The 23,612-nt window shown below is 43.1% G+C and overlaps 1 protein-coding gene across 5 annotated transcripts; it reads right to left on the reverse strand.

The window, feature by feature from the left end:
- Positions 1–440: 440 nt before the first annotated feature.
- Positions 441–23,352, reverse strand: Rnf14 (ring finger protein 14). Of its 5 annotated transcripts, none has more exons than XM_041660439.1 (9): positions 23,232–23,352; positions 20,623–20,781; positions 19,983–20,144; positions 18,824–18,975; positions 11,140–11,670; positions 9,191–9,419; positions 4,615–4,787; positions 2,492–2,622; positions 441–1,710 (listed from the first exon to the last, which is right to left on the reverse strand). In XM_041660439.1, the coding sequence occupies exons 3-9, from the start codon at positions 20,134–20,136 to the stop codon at positions 1,653–1,655; spliced, it is 1,428 nt and encodes a 475-aa protein (XP_041516373.1). In that variant the 5' UTR covers positions 20,137–20,144; positions 20,623–20,781; positions 23,232–23,352; the 3' UTR covers positions 441–1,652. The 5 variants fall into 5 exon arrangements, with proteins under 5 accessions (XP_041516373.1, XP_041516375.1, XP_041516374.1 ...); XM_041660441.1 differs by having other exon boundaries at positions 23,315–23,349; XM_041660440.1 differs by lacking the exon at positions 23,232–23,352 and adding an exon at positions 22,599–23,207.
- Positions 23,353–23,612: the final 260 nt, after the last annotated feature.

Below are 23,612 nucleotides of genomic sequence, written 5' to 3' on the forward strand. Positions count from 1 at the left end.
CCAGACCCAACTGCTGCTAACATTTCTCTCTGCGATTTACTCAACAGTCATTTCTTCTCATTTCTTACCTTCAACTTATTTTTTAACTCCAGTTATTATGTAAAATGTGCTGGATGGAAGCCCATGAAAGTAACATGTTCAAACAAAATGAGTAAAAAAGGCACTGACCCAAGAAAAAAGGAGGTGTTGTTGCAGGACTCTTCCTTCTCAATTTAAGATGTTTATGTATGTGTGTGTAGAGGGATACCACTCTGTGGTAGGGCTCAGGCTCAGCATGCTTGAGGTCCTGGATCAATCTCCAGAACAAAATCAAACCACCACCAAACACACACACACACACACACACACACACACACACACACACACCAACATAAACATGAGCTAGTTTTAAATTCGATTACCGCTTTGGAGACGGAAGCAACAGGACATCTCTATTTCAATTGTAGAATGAATTTTAAATTATTTTTATTTTAAGATTAAGCATCCTCACTGACAATCCAGAATCAGTCTGTTCTGACAGTTGAGCAATTTCTTAATTTTCAGGGTCAAAGTAGAAAACACACATTCACAAGATGCAGGTCAATTACTGACCTTTTCAGTACATCCACCGGTGGCTACCAAGTCACTTACTGAATCATGAGGAAGACAGTTTTCCAAAAAGCCAATAAAACCCAGAAATATCAAGCTATAATTATCTCCCCAAATATTGGTGTCTAAAGGGGAAGCACAGGAAGCCCAATTTCTATAGGTGATTAGAGAAGACCCGAGTGTTCAGAGGCTGGGGCCAGAACCATGGCGTTGTCTGTACACAGGTTCAGAGAACATTCATCTGAGGGATAAACTGGGCTCTTTCCTATTCCAGCAGAGGAAATAAAAACACCCACTGCTGAAATCAGCACTAAAACTGTCCTTGTCAACAGAAGGCAGGAGAGCAAAGGGAGAAAGTGGAGAACAAATTGGGGCAGAGATAGTTCTGACTCTGAATTTCTCTCCCAGGAGGGGGAGCTCTGAATCAGAATCCTTCATTCTGCTTTTGGCTCTAAATCAGTGGATTCAATACACCATTCATAAATATCAAGTGACCCACAGGGCTTGTGGTACTAAAAGTATTCTAAAATTTATTGGAAATTTCTATTCTGCAAAGTAGTAGATCAAAATGACACTGGGACACTGGTCAGTTACAGAGCAGAAGGCTTCCCCGAAGGGAAGTGAGGGAAGAGTGAACAGAACACAGCAATGGACCGGAGTCTCAGTCCAGTGTCAATGGGTCACTACTGAGACAGCTCCAACAACATCAGGCTTCTTGGACATAATCTGAAAGTTTAACTCTTGACCCTCTCCCTAACCTAAAGCATGGGGAAGAAAATAAATATTTACTTTATAACTATCCACAGTTTGGGCATATTATAATATTTAATCTCTTATAGTTCTCATTTCTGAACCTTTGGCATACACTTTTATCAGAATTATGTTACATGGAAAAAATTATGTGCCTTAATCAGTAGTACCAAAGAAAAATATAACCCTGTTCTTCCTTCTACACAGGAAGAGTGAATACATGGCACCCTAAATATCTTGCAAGGTTTCTCTGTGTACTTGACAGAAGATTAGGGCAAACCATTCCATTTCTATGTGTTTAGCAGAGGAATGAACTAGTCTTCAATTTCATCTTCCCAAACGTCTCCATTAACATCCACAGCATGGAACAGTCTGGAAACATAAACAAGGTACATATTTATGCAGTTGGATAAAACTGAACATAATCTCTCTCCTTTTTTCAAAAACACCCTATTCTTTTGCTAACACCTCTACATAATACTGGCCAGCGGGGCGTGGTGGCACTGTGTCAAAGAATCACCTGAGACTCTTTTCTCCTAACAATGGGAAAACACAGCTTTGCATGCATTAAATGACAGCACACTAACAGGAACAGCCTGACCATGGCTCTCCCACTGGGGTACCATATACAGTCATCACATGAAATATCCTTGTCAAAACCGTTACTACTGAGTCTACAGAGTGAGTCCCAGAACAGCCAGGTCTACACAGGGAAATCCTATATTGAAAAACACATAAACAAACAAACAAACAAAAAATGTGAAAAAAAAAATAAATTTTTTTCAAGAGATGTATACTCTGACTATAAACCCATTTTCAAGATTTAAAAATCACGTGTAGGAAGAGTTCTCCAAGTAGAGCTACTTTATAAAATAAACTAGCCTGCATAATGGTATCAAAGCATACTGCAGATGGGCTAGAAAGGCATTGGGAATGCCCGCTGTACAACCACGAGGACCAAGGTTTGGATCCCAGAACTAACGCAATGAACCAGGCATCCTGCAAATATCTGTATTTTAGCTCCAACTTTGAAAGATTTGACGCCCTCTTGGGCCTGTTCATATACACACAACACACACACACACACACACACACACACACACACACACCATTTAGCTTTTTAACCAATCCAGGGAACTCTGTGTGTACAAACCTGTTAAAGCATGGAGACTCGGGGTCATTGAAGTGTTTGTAAGGGTTGGCTCTGGAGAGAGAGCCCATGCAGATCCAGCAGAAGTACTGCATACAGCCGGTACAGGTCATCTTGTTACAGCCATCCAGCTTCTGGTGGGAGGAGACACGAAGCAAGGTGGTGAAAGCAGAAAAGGATGCATGAGCCAAAAGCAACACACCACACTCCCCAGTCTTTTGTCCTTTCTCAGGGAGAGCTGATACACAGGCAACAAACACACTGACAACCACTTACGCTCACAAGTTTGCACTGAAAGTAAAATACAGAAATATCGAACAGGTAGTCCTACAACTAGGTACTTAACACAATCTCTTCTCATAAACAGACAGAGATAAGAGGAACTTGAGACTAGATAAATATTAAAATGTTCTTTATTCTCAGCACTAGACATAGAACCTAGATTCCTTTCCATGCTGGGCAGCCACGCTACGTTAAGCTGTACCTCTACCCTTTTCTACTTTCTAGTTTTCAGACAGGGTTTAAGTTGTTCACCCTGGCCCTGGCAATCCTCCTGTTTCAATTTCCCAAATGGCTGGGATTACAGACTGAGCAAACCAGACTGGGATTAAATTTTAAATTTCTACACTAATCAAAGTTAATAAGTGACCTCATATCTATTTCTATTAAGGGCTCAGGCACGGCAGAAGAGGTCAAATAGGACGACACTTTCCTTAATGAGGTAACTAAGGAATCAAGAGCTTCAGTTATGATGTGCACTACTAGAAAAAATCAAACGGAAAGCTACGTTTTGATTTTAAAACCTGTGAAGATTTTTATGAGAACAGATTTGTCTACTTGGCTCAGATTAATAGGGAAAATGCCTCAATTTCCTGAGCACATTTTTGTTAAATATGTTTGCTATTTTGAAGGACAAATAGTTCTGAAAAGTCAGTTATGATTTTTTTTTTCTGAGACTGTGTCATGTATCTATGTTGGCCTCGAACTTCTGATTTTCCTGCCTACCTCCTAAAATGCAAGGACTACTGGTATGCACTTCCATGTCTAGTTTGCTGTACTGGGGACTGAAGCCAGGACTTTGTGCATTCCAGACCAGCACTTGACCAACTGAGGTTCACTCCCTGCTCCAGATAAGGTTTTTTAAAAGCAGACTGGGACTGGAAAGATGGTTCCTTGGTTAAGAGCACTGGCTGCTGTTCCAGAGGATTCAGGTTTAAATCTCATCATCCACATGGTGGTTCACAACCATCTGCCACTCCAGTTGCAACGGATCCAAAGCCGCCTCCTAGCCTGCAGGCACCAGGCATGCACATGGTATAGAGACAAACATGCTGGCCAAGAGCCATACACATAGAATAAAAACCATCTGTAAAATCACACAAATTAAGAGTTGACTATAGCTCTAGTGTGGTCATGGTCTAACCTGCTATTGTCTCTTTCAAAACTCATGTTGGGAATTTAATCCCCACTGTGGGCTATTAAAAAGATGAGATCTAGCCAGATGGTGGTGGTGCACACTTTTAATCCCAGCATTCAGGAGGCAGAGGCAGGTGGAGTTCTGTGAGTTCAAAGCCAGTCTGCTTTATAGCTAGTTCTAAGACAGCCAAGGCTACACAAAGAAACCCTGTCTCAGAAAAAAAAAAAAAAAAAAGAAAGGAAGGAAGGAAGGAAAGAAAGAAAAAAGAAAAAAAAGTGGGAACTTACCCTGAATATTGTATTTAGAAGCAGGGCCCTTGGGAGAAAATGAGGTGAGATAAGTGATGAGCCTGGAGCGTCACTGAATGAATACTGGTGGCTTTCTATGAGGGCACTATCAGTGCAGACACACTACTTCTCACTGCGCCTCAAGACAGACCCAGAACATAATCTGGAATAAGCTTTATAACTTACCTAGTTTAAGTTAGAAAAGAAAATGGAACAGTGCAACATCTTCTCAATTTTGAGGAGGACACAATGTGAGATAAATTGTCTTTTTCTATAAAAGCACTTCGAATAGAGAAGCCTATGTGTAAAGTCTGTAAGAATATTTACTAGTGAAATTTTATCGTCTACGTAAGAAGGCTGTGTTTTCTCCATGACTATTACTGAGGGTAACGCGTGCGCTAAGTCTGTCCTACAGCAGTCACCTGTATGGGCGTCCCGCAGCAGGGGCAGCTCTTGGAGTTCTTTTCCAGCCAGTCCTTACTTTCCATCTCTTCCAGGGCCTTCTGAATCACCCTCTTGCCATACCTCTGCTCCAAGAACCTTTTAGTAGCTTCATCTGCTTGTAGGTATTCATTTCGTAAGTCTATTAATTTCTCTAGAAAGTACAACAGAAAATTAACTGTTACTCTGCAGTGTTGATAAACACTCAAGACAGCATAATGGACACAGTGGTGCACAGCTTTAGCTCCGCACTTAGGAGGCAGAGGCAGGCAAAGCTCACTGAGTGAACTTGAAAGGTCAGCCTGGTCTGCATGGAGAGTTCCAGGTCAGCCACAACTATACAGTGAGACTCATTCTTTTTTTTTTAATAGGCTACAAATTATTTATTTATTATTATTATTTATTATGTATACCATATTCTGTCTGTGTGTGCTTGCAGATCAGAAGAGGGCAGCAGACCTCGTTACAGATGTTTGTGAGCCACCATGTGGTTGCTGGGAATTGAACTCATGACCTTTGGAAGAGCAGGCAATGCTCTTAACCACTGAGCCATCTCTCCAGCCCCGAGACTCATTCTTGAAACAAACAAACAAAACAAAAACAAAAAAACACACCAAAAAACCACCCAAAATATTTAAATATAAAAAATTTAGGAGATTGGGGGATGGGGACAAAAAGGGACAATGGATACTATGAACAAAACATATGCATGCATAAAAATTACAAAATGAAGCCGGGTGGTGATGGCGGCACACACCTTTAATTCCAGCACTCGGGAGGCAGAGGCAGGTGGATCTCTGTGAGTTCGAGGCCAGCCTGGTCCACAAGAGTTAGTTCCAGGACAGGCTCCAAAGCTACAGAGAAACCCTGTCTCGAAAAACAAAACAAAACAACAATAACAACAAAAAATTTCATAATGAAACCCGTTATCGTCAATAAAAACCATAAATATATTGTGTGTGAAAATGTGAATAATCTTCTGTAGTTCAGATGTGTGTATCAGATAAAGCTTTCAACATGCTGCAAAAAATAACAATAGACACAAAGAGACCTTTAACTGGAGGGGCCACTATTCAATCCAAATACTCACAGGACCCACAAACAGTACATTTACATGATGAGCAGGTAAAGGTTATGTATGCAAATGACAGAAGCAGGTAGGATCCACCCACTAGGAAAGTCAGACTTGCAAAGGAGGCAGGGTTTCCCTTTGACTTTGATTTCTCAATATTGGCATGTTTATGTAGCTGGCAACATTCAACGAAAACTGTCTCATCAAAAAGAACAAAGAGCCCGTGGAGTTCAGTGGAAGAGTGTTTGCCAAGACCCTGAGGTTAATACCCAATACCACACCATACCAAATTCTATAACTTGTAGACACTGACTCTACACTATATAAGTATTAATCATCATAAAACTCTGTAACTTAACAATTTGACATACAAAAATAGTGACTAAAATTCACTTTGTTCCAGGTGCTGAAAGCTCATCCTGGGGTAACTGAGATGGCACCGTGGGTAGAGAAGCTGCCAAGCCTGATGACCCAAGTTCAACAGCCGGGTCCACATGGTGGAAGAACCAACTTCCATATGCTGTCTTCTGACTGCCACGTTCTCACCAAGGTATGAGTGTGCCTCCCATCGCCAAAGATAAATAACAATGTGATTTTAGAGCAGTTCTTCCTTGAGGCTGGAGAGGAGGCTCAGCAGGTAAGAACATCTGCTGCTCTTCCAGAGGTCCTGGGTTGTTTCCAGCACCAACATCATTAGGCTCAAATGTAATACCAGCTCAGGGGGAATCAAATGCCCTCTTCTGGCCTCCATAGGCACTGCATGTACATGTATATACCCACATATATAAATAAAAATAAATTTACAAAGAGTTCTTTTTGGAGCTGGAAAAATAACTTAGAGGATAAGAGCACTGACTGCTCTTTCAGAGGTCCTGAGTTCAATTCCCAGCAACCACAGAGTGGCTCACAACCATCTGTAATAGGATCTGGTGCCCTCTTTTGGTCTGCAAGCATACACGCAGACAGAACACTATATAATAAATAAATAAATAAATAAATAAATAAATCTTTAAAAAAAAAAGAGAGAAATCTTAAAAAAAAAAGAGTTCTTTTCATCTTTTCTCCCAATATTCTTTTTTTTTTTTTTTGGTTTTTCGAGACAGGGTTTCTCTGTAGCTTTGGTGCCTAGCCTCAGAACTAGCTCTTGTAGACCAGGCTGGCCTCGAACTCCCAGAGATCTGCCTGCCTCTGCCTCCCGAGTGCTGGGATTAAAGGCGTGCGCCACCACCGCCCGGCCTTCCCCCAATATTCTTCAGCTGGCTTACACTGCTGCTTTACTACTTAACTGGACTAGGCATCCATCTGCAAAGGTTCCAGCTGCAGACAAAAACTTTGGTTCACAACTGTATTCCCTTCATTTTTCAATATAACTGAAGACCTCTCATAAACGTTCTAGCTATTTAATTTTTCTTTGGGGGGATATGTGTGTAGTGTGCACATAAAAGCCCAGATGTGTGTGTGTGTGTGTGTGTGTGTGTGTGTGTGTGCATGCGCGCACACGGATGTGAAGGCCAAAGGAGGACATCTGCTATGTTCTTCTACAACTCTCTTACTAAGACACTGACCAGAAGCTTGCCATTTAGGCTGGACGAGCTGGTCAGCGAGCTCCCAGGATCCACCTGTCCTTGCCACGCAAAGATGCGGTTTCAGACATGTGTGATCATACCCAGAGTTTTAAAAGAGTGCCGGGGATTCAACCTCAGGTTCTCATGTTTGCATAGCAAGCACTCTACCCCTGAGCTACCTCCCTAGCCCTGCTCTTGTTACTTTATCAGTCTGCTTTCCTCAAGTTACTTAGAGGTCTCATCCTTTTAAGCAAAAGACACGTGAGGCAGACTACATACACTTTCTCTTTTCAATCTGTAAGTTCTTAAGCGTATTGTGCATCCAGAATATAGCACCACCACTACATTCTGATGTAAGAGACATCTTTCTCATCTAACAATTCAAAGCGTTTTTGTTTTTAAATATCTTAAAGACAAAAAATTATTGCTCAATATTCTCAAAATAACTATTTCATGGGTGTGCATACCAGCACACATATATACACATAGCCAGATTCCTTATTCTGCTGAACCCCAAGTCTACTTGAACTTCTCCAAATTTGTGAAACAAATCCTTCTCTCATCAACAGGATTAGAAGTAAAGACTAACACTGTACTTCAGAATTCCCTGAAGTCTCAAGCACCCTTATACTTCAGGCCACAAGCCTCTCCCTTAAGACATTTCCCTGCACATGAAGGCGGTCTCCTGGCATTACCAGTCAGTGACTGTAGCAGCATTAGCAGTCACCACTCCGCGTTTCATGCCCACTGTTTCTCACAGTACCCAGGATGAAAGTCGAGTCCTCTGTCAGGAATAAGTACTTTTGCAAAATACAATAGAAGGAATTTCTAGAAAGATTAACAACAACTACAGATTTAAAATTTGTATTAGATTTGAGTCATTCTGAAATTGCTGTAAGTTTTTCACTCTGACTTTCAATTTCTGTATCTACCTTGTCATAGACTCAAATGACAATGTAACAATAACTTTGCACGGCATTTTCACTAGTTTTGTCAGTTTTGTCCATTTTCAAACACCTTTGGAGTATTCTTTTTTTAAATATTTATTTATTATTATGTATACAATATTCTGTCTGTGTGTATGCCTGAAGGCCAGAAGACCAGACCTCATTACAGATGGTTGTGAGCCACCATGTGGTTGCTGGGAATTGAACTCAGGACCTTTGGAAGAACAGGCAATGCTCTTAACCGCTGAGCCATCTCTCCAGCCCCACCTTTGCAGTATTCTCATCATCTTCATTAATTTGAGAAAACAGGACACCAACGACCAAACAAATTGACAAAAAGGCCTGACTCCCCAGACCCCACCCCGCCTACATTCGCTCCAACACATGGCTCAGGGAGAGCGTCTGAGGACTGAGAAGACGCAGGTGCCAAAGAGTCAAGAGTGGCAGTCTGGATGCTGCCATCTGCCATCCGGGACCTGTTACTCCACATGCACTGGCAGATTCCACATGCTAGTCCTTTTCCTAAGCCTTCCCTGGTTCTGCTTGCTTCCTCTTCCCTCAGAGCACTTCCTAACCTGCTCTTACTTTCTCTCTCCTCCTTAGCACTCACCACTAGCTCTCTCTGTGCTGTTGTTCCCACTGGACTGCGGGTCCATGAAAGGGTTCTGTCGCTTGGTCAATCCTACATCATCCCTAGAGCCAAGACGGTAACTGACAAAAGTAACTGCTAAATGAGTTTCACCCAGCATTCAGCAAGTTGAGTCAGCATGCCACATCTGTTGTTGGGCTCAGGGGACATTGGAGCAAAAGTTGGTCATAACTGGCATGCAACTCTACTTCTAGTAACCCTCTGACTTGGAGAAAAATACAAACACTACAGGTGTGAGGACTCTAAATGTATGAATGAAAGTCACAGGCCTTGAGTGTGAGGGAAGGCTACTGGATGGGGGTTGGGCTCCCAGTTACAACATACCTGCAGTTACCTTACACGGAGAGACCCCGTGATAGGTCAGTCTGCACAAGGTACAGAAGGCAAAATTGCAGCTGGAGCAGATAGCCATGGTACCGCCAGGCTCCTGCATCACAGGGAGCTGGCAGCAAGGACGGGGGCAGTACACCACATCTGCCATTAGATCCAAGGTAGACTGGAGGAGGAGGCGGTCATAACGGGCAAACAAGTCTGCTTCTACCAGCTCTTTGACCTGAGAGGAAATACAGAGCACCATAGTTAATCATTTCTCAACTAGTTCTGCTCCTGAGAAGAATCTTAGGTAGCTGATATAAAATAGATAGGTGCACAATTCAAACCTCTATTCTGATATCAGAATCAAAGCAGGTTTGGTAATAGTTTATACCCTTTTCATTTTTTGAGCAAGGGGTGGGGCATGATTGGGACAGGCTTTCCTATGTAGTCCACTGACTGAATTTTCAGCAATCCCCCTGCCTCAGCCTCCTATGTCTTGCTCTAACAGTCTATATCCCAACTGAAGTGGTGGTTGCATGGGTCCACATGGCTGGGCAGCTGGGCATGGTGTGTTGACGTATTCGGTTGGTACGATAAATAACCAGACCAGCTCAAGAACAACAGATATAATTTAATAATTGAAAAAGGGGGGAACTCACGTTACAAGAGTGGAAAGTCCAAATCCAAAATGGTCCGGTGAGTCGGCGTAGAGAGTGCGCGTGCCTACCTACCCTGGTTCTTCTACCTGGGCTACAGGCGGCCACACCCTAACCAGATGTGATTGGTTGAGCTTCCACATCATCAGTGGTACGTGCTTTCAGTCCCAGAACTCAGGAGGCAAGTAGATCTCTGAGTTCAAGGCCAACCTGGTCTACAGAGTGAGTTCCAGGACAGCCAAGGTTACAGAGAAACCCTGTCTTGAAAAACAAGACAGGGTTGGAGAGATGGTTAAGTGGTTATGAGCAATGGTTTCTCTTCCAGAGGACTTGGGTTCAAATTCCAGCACCCACACAGCAGATCACAGTTGTCTGTAACTTCAATTCTAGGGGATCTGATACCCTCATATAGAACATGCAGGCAAAGCACCAATACAAATGAAATAAAATTAAAAGACAGAGAACAGAAATCTGCCTGTATGTGTGTATATATGCATATGCCCACAAACAATTGTGCAGGTTAAAAGACAACCTGAGGAAATTGGTTCTCTCCTTCAACCATGTATGTCCTAAAGGTCAAACTCAGGTCATAAGGTTTCTGGCAGGTTTCTTTACCTAATGGGCTGTCTCACTGACCCTGGTTTTGATTTTTGAGATGGATCTCATACAGCCCAAATAAGCCTTGAACTTGCTATATAGTCAAGGAAGATACTGACTACCTGATCTTCCTGCTGGAAGTACTGGGGTTACAGGTGGGCGCTGTACCCACTTTGTAGCCTTCTTTTTTGAGGCGGGGGGGGGGGGGGCGGTTCAAGACGGAGTTTCTCTGTAGCTTTGGAGCCTGTCCTGGAACTCACTCTGAAGACCATGCTGGCCTAGAACTCACAGAGATCCACCTGTCTCTGCCTCCTAAATTCTGGGATTAAAGGCGTGCGACCACCCGGCTAGCATTCTTAATAGATATAATGAGGACTTGTAGACTGCACCCAAGGACTTGGTCTATCCCATGAGTACTATCAAGAAAGTTTCTGAGGGTGGGGGTTTGGCTTAGTGGGAGAGGGCTTGCCGAGCATGTATGAGGCTTGGGATGGATTCTCAACACTGCAAGATAAATACATTAATTATGAATTAATTAGAATTCCTGTGGCGAGTGTAGTGGCATACACCTACCATCCCAGTATTTGAGAAGTCAAGAAAGGAGGATCATGAGTTTGAGTCCAGTCTGAGCTACAGAGGAAGATCCTATCTTAAAAGGAAACAAAAGAACTAGGAAGCCATGCGGCATCAACAGAGTGACAATACCTGACCAGGAGTAGCCACTGAAGAGCACTTTGGTTCTGGACAATTGAGGCATTTAACCTGGCCATCTTTGATCTGGATTTCAAAGTAGTCCTTCAGACAGGCTTTGCAGTACACGTGTCTACACTCCAAGAAGTGCATGCACTCACTCCCCAGCTTCTCGCAGAAACAGATATTGCACAGGAACAATTTACTATTGAAGCTCTTCATCTGCTGAGCTTGATTGAAGTCCAAGATTTCCTGGATCAGACTCGACAATGATTCTACATCCTGCACAGCTCTCTCATCCACCATTTCTTCTTGGTCTACATCGGATCCCGTAGCTCCTCCAAAGCCTATCTCTGTGCTGGAAGAGGCCTGAGCTGTCGTCCTTCTCTGAACTTTTTTCTGAGACCCCATTTTGAGCTCAAAAGGAGAGACAATATTCAGGTAGGTGAGAGTCTCCTCCTTAAGAAACTGCATCCAGGCAAAGAGCACCACACTGCCTCGGTGTTCTTCCCACAGGTTGTCTAGGTGCTTGCAGAGAGCAGAGAGCTAGGAGAAAGCACACAAGGATGCTGAGTTGGGAAAGATGACGATCTTCCTAAGGCTCTTTGAAAGTTATGTTAGTATAGCCTCCTGACACTACTTTTTCTCACTCCCAAAACAGCAGCAACATTCTCACCAAATCATTTCTTAAACTGTTCAGTGATAGAGGCCAGAGTTAAACATAAAGTCAGAATCTAAATGGATTAGTACGAAAACAACAGAAACGTAAAATGCTGTAAGATACAGAACCAAATTGCTACTTAAGCTACGAAAACAGCACTTTAACTTCATTCTGTATTAGAAAGGAATGTAGTTCTAATAGGAACTGGTTCTCTTTGGCGGTGATGGTGCACGCCTTTAATCCCAGCACGTAGGCAGAGGCTGGCGGATCTCTGTGAGTTTGAGGCCAGCCTGGTCTACAAAGCTAGTTGCAGGACAGCCATGAACTGTTTCTCTTTGGGAGCCCTACCTTTCCTTGCAGGCGATCTAGAATTGTAATTAGAAAAAGGATGGTATATAGAAGTCATCCAGGCCCTGTAAGAGTCTCATAGCCCTTGTTTCTGGGTAGTAAAATTTGATGATTACCTGTGTTCTCTTCTCCCATACCCTTTCTGTTCCTCTTTTGGATTAACTGTACTTCCTATAACAAATCTGTCCAACAGAAATTTGTGAGGCACATATGAAATAGTAAATAGGCTGAAACAAAAAGAAAAATAAATGAAACTAAAAGTGTCATTCAAAGCTGGGGACACAACTCAATGGTAAAGTGCTTGCTTACCTAGTCCATAAGAAATGACAAAACAAAAACATCCAAGAAAGGACAGCAATTTCAACACACAGTGCTGGGAAAATTAGATATTCATACTCAAAGTGCCCAACTAAATGCATACCCCCAACACATTACACACCGGTTACAAAATCACCTCAAAACTGATGAAGCGTTTTATCAAACTGAACAGCTTCTGTAGAGCAGAGGGAAAACTGAGTGCAAGGACAACCTACCAGAAAAGAGTCACAGGAATAGACACCTGACAAGGGGTTAATGTTTAGGATACATGACAAACTTCAAAAAGCACAAATCCCAAAGTCTGATTCTTTTTTCCTTTTGGCAGTACTGAGGATGGAACTCAGGGCAGATGCTCTAACATAAGCTGGAGTTCTTAGCCTGCCTTTTACTTTTTATTCTGAGACAGGACCTTTTTAAGTTGCCCACATTTGCCTACACATACACACACACACACACACATTCATGGCTGGGCATGGTGGCACACGCCTATAATTCCAGCACTAAGGAAGTTCTAGTAGGTCTCTGAGTTTGAGGTGAATCTGGTCTACAATGCAAGTTCCAAGACAGCCAGGGATACACAGAGAAACCTTGTCTTGAAAGCAACAAGAAATATGTATTTATTTTGTATGTAGTTATGTGTACATATGAACATGGACATGCCATGGCCTATATGTGGAAGTCAGAGGACTAAGTTCTCTCCTACCATGTAGGTTCCAGGGATCAAACTCAGGTCATTAGGCTTGGTGGCAAGTGTCCCTGTCCACTGAGCCATTTTACAGGTCAGCTCTTGAACCTTTAAGGTCCCTGTCTCAGCCTCCCGAAGAGATGGAATCAAAGGCTACTGCTGGTTCAAACAATCTGATATTTAAGTAGGCAGATGAGGGCCCAGGGTATTGCTCAATGGCAGAACACATACTTAGCACGCACAAGGCCCTGGGTTTAATCCCCAGTACCACTCTCAATAGATACACACAAAGGCAAGACCTAACAGACAGTTCTTAAAAGAAGACACACAGGGCTGGAGAGATGGCTCAGTGGTTAAGGGCATTGCCTGCTCTTCCAAAGGTCCTGAGTTCAATTCCCGGCAACCACATGGTGGCTCACAACCATCTGTAATGAGGTCTGGTGCCCTCTTCTGACCTGCAGGTATACACACAGACAGAATATTAAATATAAATAAATAAATATAAAAAATAGGGTAGTAGTGGTACACGCCTTTAATCCCAGCACTCAGGAAGGCAGGTGGATCTCTGTGAGTTTGAGCCCAGCCTGGTCTACAGAGCAAGTTTCAGGACAGACTACAAAAAACCAACCAGACAAAAAAGAAGACATGCACTTGGCAGGCAAAGTTCATGATAATGAGCGGTGTCACCAATCAGGGTGATGTAAAACCCAGACACCTCACATTAGTACGAATGGCTATCAAGAAATGCTAGCAAGGATGTCGAAAAGGGAACTCTTGGCAAACTGTTGGTGGGAATGTAAAACTGTGGGGAAACAGGACACAGTTTCCTCAAAAGAATCAAAACCACAAAACCAGCCAGGCCGTGGTGGTGCACGCCTTTAATCACAGCACCACTTGGGAGGCAGAGGCAGGAGGATCTCTGTGAGTTTGAGGCCAGCCTGGTTTACAAGAGCTAGTTCTAGGATAGGCTCCAAAGCTACAGAGAACCCTGTCTCAAAAAAAAAAAAAAAAAAAAAAAAAAGAATCAAAACCAGAACTACGTTATCCAGCAACCCCACTGCCCAATATTATCTATAGAAAATGAGATTATGTGTATCGCAGAGCTATTCATTATTGCCAAGGAAGGAAACAAACATCCATCAACAGTGGGGTAGATAACAATGAAATCATCTATAAAAGAGAATAAACTCCTCTTATTGTAACAACATGGATGAACTTGGGAATCACTGTGTTAAAGAGCTAGGCTCAGAAACACAAGCACTGAGTGGTTTTGTTAGGATATAGAATATAAAAAAGTTGGCTGGGTGCATGCCTTTGATGCACTTGGGAGGCAGAGGCAGGTGGATCTCTGAGTGTGAGGCCAGCCTGGTCTACATAGAGCATTTCAGGACAGCCAAAGCTTCACAGAGAAATCCTGTCTTGAAAAAAAAAATAAAAATAAATAAAACAAACAAACAAAAGAGTTAACCTCAGCTAGGCAAGGTGGGACACACCTTTAAGCAGAGACTGAGGGCAGCTGGAGGTACATGAAATCCTGTCATTGTTCTCTTTTTTTTTAAAGGGGTGGGGAGCTGGAGAGATAACTCAGCAGTTAGAGCACTGGCTGCTCTTCCAGAGGACCCAGGTTTGAGCTGGTGATATAGTGGTGAGAATAGCTGCCTTCTAGAAGACCCAGGTTCAATTCCCAAAACCCACATGGTAGCTCACAACCATCTGTAATTCCAGTTCTGGGGAACCCCAATGCTCTCTTCTGTCCTCTATGGGCACTGCATACATGTGATACACAGACAGACATGTAGGCAAAACACTTATACAAATAACAAAACCAAAAGTAAACACAAAAACAGTTCATTTTACAGAGGTGGGACTGGGAAGTGAGAGATGGAGTAAAACTGACCAATGCTTACAAAGTCAGTTTCGGGAACAAGAAGTCCCACCTGCACATAGTAGAGATGGAGGAAAACTGACCAGCGCAAACTAAGTCACAATTACAGGACCAAGAAGTCCCATGCGCACATAGTAGAGATGGAGAACTGACCAGTGCTTAGTATGTCACAGTTATGGGAACAAGAAGTCACATGTGCACATAGCAGGGATGGAGGGAAACTGACCAGTGTTTACTAAATCACAGTTATAGGACCAAGAAGTCCCATGTACACATAGCAGGGATGGAGGGAAACTGACCAGTGTTTACCAAGTCACAGTTACAAGAAGTCCCATGTGCACATAGTAGGGAGTCATTGGTAATAACGTGATAGCACAGGCTTGAAATCCTAACACCTGAGAGGTAGGAACACAGCAATTGTAAGGTTAAGGCCAGCTCCAGCTACACAGTGTTTGAGGACTACCCAGACTACACAAGTCCCTGACTAAAAACACCAACCAAAGCCACTGTACACTTCAAAAAGCTAGAAGGGGGAAAAAGCCTAAAGAAGGGATTTTGAGTGATTTTACTATAAGTAAATAATAAAATGCTTGCAAAGACAAACACACTTATGAAAACAGTAAAAACATTGGTTGTCCAATCTTAAAAAACATAAACGTACACATGTATCAAAATATCATACAACCCCCTAAACATATACAAGTTGTATTATCTACTGAGTTGAAATAAACTTTAGCAAACTAAGTATGTTAGTGCACACCTATGAGCTCAGCACTTGGGAGGCAGAGCAGAGGGATCAGAGTTCAAGGCCATCCTCAGCTATATAATGAGCTAAAAACAGCCTAAACTATGGGAGACCCTGTCTCAAAATTCTCTAGAACTTTGAGAATGAAAATGACACTCAAAGTCTGAAAATTAACTCTTCCAGTCCCATCAAAGAGCCAAGAGAGCTGAAATAGTAATTTGTATAATTAAACCTGAGTTCTTTTTTCCCACATTTGCAATAAGCTTTTTTCCTTTCAGGCAGGGGATTGGATCCAGGGCTCCAGCATTCAGCAGATCCCCAGCCAACAGGCTCACAGCATTCTTTTTACTAAGAAATCTGGATGATAGAGGGAAACAGACTGACACTGCCCTGGGCATTCATTACAGGCCCTCCACACACGTGGCTGCCACAAAGAAAGCTCTCACTTCTAAACTAAGCCAGCTAAGTTAAACTATTTTGACCTTTCCATTTAAAAGTGGTCTATTTCATTAGAAAGTGGAATATAAGATGATTTCCCATTAGAAATATAAATATTTCTAACTGGAGCTCAGGAATTATAAGCTTTTTCTTTTTTCAGGTAAACACCTAAAAACAAGCCTTCCAGATGGCAAGCAAATTTTGTATATTAAAGCCCAATGAAAAAAATACCATTTTCTGTTCCTTGCTCTGTGTGGTGCTTCTGACAGTTCTGCGGAAACACTTACTTAAATACTGACAACTAAAGCTTTTACAGATTTGCTTGGAGCTTATAATATGAAACACACGTTTTGAGGAATCTACTAAAACATGTAAAATGCAACAAGCGTTTACTTTTGGGGGTTTTGTTTTATGTGTATGAGTGCTTTGCCTGCATGGATGTATGTCCTAGTGCCCACTAGGTCAGAAGGCATCAGATTCCCTGAAGCTGGAGCTGCATATGGTTGTGAGTTGCCATGTGGGTGCTAGGAATTGAACTGGGTCCTCTGCAAGAGGAACAGTGTTCTTAACCACTGAGTCATCTCTCCAGCCCCAAAGCAGGTAACTATTTAAAAGGAAAGTTCTGCATACTGTGTAAATGGAGTCTGATAAAGACGCATTCTCTTCCTTCCTTCCTTCTCCAGTCCTGTTTCAGAAAAGGCATACATATAAATGTGAAGTAGGGAACAGAGGGAACAAACAGAGATACGTATACTGGGGACTACAGAAAAGTCCTACATAATCAGAAACAGAGATATGTATACTGGGGACTACAGAAAAGTCCTACATAATCAGAAACAGAGATATGTATACTGGGGACTACAGAAAAGTCCTACATAATCAGAACCACTTTCTGATTCTACTACCCACCCCAATTCAGTGAATGACAGACCCGTGTGTCAATTTCATGATTAGTAGGTGAAATCCTTAATGTCATGACTCAGGGTATAGACACAAAGATTGAACTAAGAAATACAACCAATTAAATCATTAATTCTCTGTGAGATTTATTTGAAAAAGAATTCTACTATAATTTTATCTAAATTCAAAAAGTGACAAACCCTTCCCTACAGCGCTCCCAAAGCTAGCATTAAGTAGAAACTAGAATCTGAAAGTACATCATGCATCCAATTAATCTATCCCTTTTTGTGCATGTTTGGCGGAAGCACATGAAGGTATGCAGAGTATCAATAACTCTATGGAACTATATGAGGGTCTACCTACCTAAAGAACTAGCCATCCATCAGTGATCTAAACGTCACTCACGGCAGCCTCAACAGGTAATGTACTCCTCACACCTACTGCTCCCCGTACAGTTATAATGTCTTTCCCTTAAAATTTAACTTCCCTTTTAAGCTGTAATCTTAATTCTTGTAAAGGTACCTTTATGCAAAAGATTAGATGGGGGAACAAAAAGTATATGATAAAACCAAGTGGGCCATTACACACACATAATCCCAGTTCTCAGATGGCTGAGGGAGGAAGATTCATGAGATTTAGCCCAGTCTGAGCTATGTAGCAAAACTCTATCTCCAAAAATAAACATATCAAAACTGTATGACTAAAAGAAAAGACTAATGAGCTATTTCCTTGAGGTCAACAACTGACAGCTTCTGTCTTAATATCAGCTTATCAATCCTCATAGCTTCTGGAAAAGTAGCTATTGATCCATCACATCTCAGAACACTGTACTCACTTCAAGTCATATTTATGTCTTAATCAAATGCTGACGTTGAAGAGAGGTGCTTGAAGGCTCCAGCATAAATGATACAGAGAAGACATGCTAATTACCTGGTTTGATCAATACATGCTATACACAATATCACACTAAGATATAACAATGTGCCCCATCATAAATCCATACAACTATTGCCTGTTAATAACAGGAGTTGAGGTCATCAGAAAAGGATAAACAGCACACAGAAAAGGCTTTCAATATTAGGTCTCCAGCCTTACAAAGTATCTACAAGAACTAAACACATTTATACTGTGTGCATTTACAGCTAAGAGATACTAAGTGACAATTATCCATTATTAATACACAGATTTTTATGGAGAAGCATTTATAACATTTATTCAGGAAATTTGCTTATTATAGCTATTTAGCTCAATTATCTGTTGTAATTACAATTAAATCTTTCATTTAAGGAATGAATAAGAAACTGAGAAAATAATGTCAGCATCTAAGGAAAATGAGGACGACCTTGTCTCTAGGAAAAGAAACAATACACTTGATTAAAAATCATTGCTGTTTCAATTCACAAGGATTAATTAAGTTTGTTTACTGCCATTTCTTTCTTTCTTCTTTGAGCACTGAGGCTAGAACCCATGGCCTTCCGTGTGAGGAAAGAACTCTACCACTGAGCGATATCCCGGCCCTGCCATTCTTTCTAAAAACATCAAGCATTTTCAGTTCATTAGCATTAGAATTCGAGAACACTAGGGGGAATATTTACAAAACCAAAGCCATTTGTTTGTTCTTTATGCACTGAATCAAAGATCACCAATTTTTAGTTTTCAATTAAAGATGATTTTGAAAGTTTCTAAAAATGGATAGGAGAAATTAAGTTTTGGGTCTACCTGAGTTGGTGACAGCCATTTGCCACTAAGTGTGAATGAAGGTGGGGAGGAGGATGGATAATCTGGTGGCAGTTCAAAGTTCAGCACAAGTGGTGGCAGAAAGCAAATGGTGTATTCAAAGCCACTATTCTGGAGACACTCATTTGAATTGCCTGAACCAAAAACAAAAATCAGAAAAGATCAACACTGGAGTGTCCGAAACCACTGAGCAGTGCTCAGCCCTAATGCTTTAGCAGAGGGGATAAAAACCCTCCCCCAGAGCACCGTCTATGCCTTAATGTTAATTTCCTAGTCCTGCTTTCAAAAACCAAACAATACAACACCTTACAAGCCCTTGAAAAATCTACTTAGGTGCCATGTACTGTATGAAGTCACACAACTCATTCTTGTAAACACTTCCTAGTACAATTCCTAACACTAACGACAATGCAGCACACAATGTTTTGTTCTATTGTTGGTCTATAGTAAACAATTAAAAGACACAATCTAGAGAAAAAGACATTTATTTCTATGAAACAGCCATGACTTACTAAGACCAGCATATGCCCACTAGTCATGATTCGGTTGGGGAAGTTTGTGCCAACAAAATAGTCTCAGGACTGAGGGCATAACACGGCACACCACAGTCACAGGGTCATCTAAGATCACAGGTTCTATGAGAAACATTGTGAGAAAATGTGCATCAAGGTCTCTGCAGATTATCAAAAACAGTTTTGTTTTTCTCCAACAAGAGATGGCAGAGTAACAGCGTGCTCCATACCTGTCCATGGCAGTTGCACTGATTCTAAAAGCCACGCAGCATCAGCCATGTGGCAGGCACTCTACGGTGTGCCAAGAATCTTCACAGCTGCACGCTATTATCTGTTTTCTTTGATTACCTCTAATTATCAACGATTGTGCTGATCCAACTACTGATTATACTAGGCTGCATGAGATATGCAGGGTATCTCAATTCAGTGGTCAAAAAGGCAGGATCGAATCAAAAACTGTTTTACATTCCCCCACACACACTTCTTTTAAAACAAACATGCATTATATCTGTGCCACCAATACTTATCAATTACCCCTTACAGCTATATACACAAGTGACAACTAAAATATAGTAAGAAATCAAGAATAATTTTTATTTAGAAAAAATCTGTGTAAGATATTAACTAACCGCTCACAAATATCTTGAAATTCTGTGGCAGATCCAGATGGATCCTGGTTTCGCCGCCTTGGACGGACTCTGCTTTTCTAAACTCATCGGCATCATAGATACTCGCCAAGGCCAGTAGTTCATCCTCCTGGGCTTCCAGGTCTTCTGACGACATTGAATTTCCTGAGGATTGAAGACAATCACTCAAATCAGCTAGGAAATGTACATAACTGTTTCATGGTATATAAAAGCTCCTCCAGACAACTGCAAAGGACTTGTTGATCCTCTCTTTCCTGCCCGACACCTAGCACTCTGCGCTGTCTCCTTCACTCAGGTGGCTATGGTGCTCCTAAGGACTAACCCAGGAAAGCAACAGCTGCCTTTTCACGCCGCACCTTCTGAAATGGGGGCTGGTCTCAAAGCTAAAGAGAGAGCATGTTTTGCACATTCTAAAAGACGATGCTACAAAATCTATGATGCTACAAAATCTGAACATCTATTTAAAAGGCTTCATTTTCTTTTCATTTTTTTTTCTAAATGTCCCCTATCTGAAACAATTCCATTTTCAAAAACTATTGCTTTTCCTCAGCAGTTGTCATGCCCTGCTTAAGCTAAGCCCTGCCTGAAACAGCGACATGTTCCATTTTAGGTCACTTAGTACCTGTTAGTAACAACCAGAAGAAAAGGATATTAACACTGCAGCCGGGATTTCAGTTCGGCTTGGAATTTGTGCAAATCCCATTTACTTTTCTAGCCAGTGGAGCTGAGACTGAAGGTGGGTAAGGCACGGACTCAAGATAGGCTACGGAAACTCTGCCATCTGCAAAACAGAACCAGGAAAGAAGTGTGAGGACACGATCCAGATTCAAATTCCCCATCTGTACTGCCATCACTTAAGTCAAACACTCCAGCACGCCAACCGTGATCCACAGGGGTTCATACTCTCCGAGGACAGACTGAGTCATGTGGTCAAAGGGCAACTGTGTTTCCCAATGACACACCCCTTATCAGACTGCGCTCAGCCTTGCAACTGAGGTGGTTATATAAGATGACGGACACCACACCCAACAAACGTCATCTTAAATTTGTTTCTTGCCTTCTCTTTTCCTCTTCTACTTCTTCTGTTCCTTCATTTCCCATCCCGCTGGCTTTCACTCTCACCTGCTCATAAATTAGCCTTGCAGGTGACACAGTTAACTCTGTGGGTGGGATAGCATTTCAAAACAAAATAAGGGCATGCATATGCACATGGACTTGTGAGATTTTTCTCCAAGTATTTAGAGCCAGACTTCCAGGACGGGGGCTATAGCTCAGTGGGAGAATGACCTCTAAACTCGAGTTCCTTTTTAGAGAAGTGTGGGCCACAGATAGGTTCTGGAGCACAAGGAGCGTCTTGAGATTGTATGCAAAGATGTTACATAAACTAACTTTCAAACCATATTCTCAGAAGTGATTCCTGAATAAGTTAGGATCGTGTTTACGATTACAGAGCACTGGCTATGTACGGTCCTAGGTCCCAGCACATCACCTTACCATGTCCACCAATCTGACCAGGAAGCAGCGCATGGTGAGGATGGGATTAAGTCTTTTGTTTCTTTGTAAACAAAGAGTTTTCTGATGTGAGAGATGTATTTACTGACTTCACCATTTTAGGTTAGCATTCTTCATCTTGTCTGCACATCAGAATCTCCTGGTGAAACTGCCTCTTAAAATTCCAATACCCAAACCTTATATTCAGAAACAACTAAGTCAGGACTCTACAGTTGTGAGCTCCCCCACCCACCCCCCATACACAACGTTTTAGAAATCAGACTTCAAAGAGGTCTCATTACAACACTGTCAGATATAATGTGCTTTTGAAATTCCTTCCCACCCTTCCTCATCCCCTTGGTGCCCATGCACCTTTAGCAGACCCCGCCCCTTTCAGCATCCACGTCACACGTGCTGTTATCTGCCCTCCCTGCCTGAAACCCTGTTTCCCCTCAGTCTCCTTCCCAGTCTCACACGCACCAAGCAGAGCCCTTCATGAATTTACATGTCCTTCTGTCACCGAGGCCATGCTAATCTCTGCATCATTTCCATCACGGCTGGTGTGCTGCCAAAGGGAACACACTTCTAGTTCTCCAGGAAGCACAGATGATTACAGTCTGCAGTCGGGACTGATAATCTTTACTCCAAACACCACCTCTGACAGTCCTTTCCGACCTACCCCACCTGAGCCCAGCTCAACCAGAAGGCTAGAGTCAGGTGGTCCTTAATTCGGGTTGTCTGCTTTCACTTCCTGCTCATCCCACCCACTCAGCCTTTGAGGGCAACCTCTCAAGTCCCAACTCTACAGAGCGGTTTCCCAACAGATACCGTCTTCTTTAAAATCGGACCTTGCACTTCCTCTTTTACTAGCCTGCATTAGCTAGTCAAGGCGCAGGCCCAAGTCATTTCCACCTCCCTACTGTTCTCAGCATCTAGCAGTGCCCTGGGCACTGAGAAAAGACCTGGAGTTAAAATGCTATGTCTTGGAATGGAGGACCAGGGGCAAAGGATTCAGTGACCACTTTGTCACATTCCGCTTGAAGCAGGCGTCTGGGTCCGTTGTCACAGTAACACTGGTAAGAACAGTAACAATTAGTGAGTTCTTACCAGGTGTCAGGCATTGTGCTAAGCCCTTTCGATGCACTAACTGACGCTAGGCTCCACAATCACGTGAAGCAAGTCCTATTACTTTCTTCATTAATCAAAATTAGACAGGTGACGGCTTGAACTCTTTTCTGGACCATCTCTGGGCATAAGATGCCTATCTTCATCTGTAAGCCGGTAACAGGAATAAACCCTGGCAGCACCAAACAGATAAAAGTTTAATAACACTACTGTTGCAAACCGGAAGCCGCTCCAGCAAGGCGTGGAGCCCCTCCTCTGCCAGGTTTCCCTAGCTTGGGAAAATCCTACTCATCTTCCCGGCCACTCCCAGCACGCTCCGGCCCTGGCATCAGCTCGGCTCTGTCTCCGCCGCCTGCCAATCGCCGTGCAGACGTGTCTGTGTGACTCCCCCAACAACCCGGGGGCAGGATCAGGCAGGGCCACAGGCCCAGTGCTGGCAACGCCGCAGAGGAGCCGGCCCCGGGGCGTGCCGGGCCCGTCCGCCCCGCCCTGTCCCCTTGGCGCCCACGGAGCCGGCCGCCCGGTCCCGGGCAGGGGAGCCCCGGTATCCACAGAGCAGGCCCGGCCTGGCCACCCGGCTCTGGCTCGCGCACTCACAGCGCGTCCCCGCCGTACCTTCCGGCCGCCCCACCGAGCCCGGCCCTAAAGTTCCGCGCTACGCCCTCGCCCAGGGCCCGGAGACACGCTCGCAGCCAGACCTGCAGACACCCGGCTCCACCTGAGCACCGCCTCTTCCGTCTCCAGAGCTGTCAGCTGAGAGGGGCGGATGCCGGCGTGGGGACGGCTCTGCGCAGCCGCCGTGAGCGCCGCTGGCTCCTGGGCGCCCTCCACAGGCCGTGGACAGCGCTGCAGGCGCCACCACCGACCATACCCGCAAGCTTCAAATACTCCGAATTTGGGACAAATGCAGGTTCTGACCCGCGAATTCGAGTTTTTTGTTTTTTGTTTTTGTTTTTTTTTTTTTAACCGATCCCTAGACGTGAGCCAGAAGGAACG

This window comes from Microtus oregoni, unplaced genomic scaffold (genome assembly GCF_018167655.1).
Source record: "Microtus oregoni isolate MIOR12 unplaced genomic scaffold, Mior012 000011F_ref0000422, whole genome shotgun sequence".
Classification (NCBI taxonomy): Eukaryota; Metazoa; Chordata; class Mammalia; order Rodentia; family Cricetidae; genus Microtus; species Microtus oregoni.

Bases quoted from the DNA above. Each gene is read 5' to 3' on its own strand.
- Rnf14 (XM_041660439.1), bottom strand. From the start codon at position 20,136: ATGTCGTCAGAAGACCTGGAAGCCCAGGAGGATGAACTACTGGCCTTG. The intron at 11,671-18,823 runs GTAGACCCAAAA...GCTTTCTCCTAG, and splicing joins AATGGCTGTCACCAACTCAG to CTCTCTGCTCTCTGCAAGCA. The intron at 2,623-4,614 runs GTGACTGCTGTA...TCCTCCCACCAG, and splicing joins GCTGCGGGACGCCCATACAG to AAGCTGGATGGCTGTAACAA.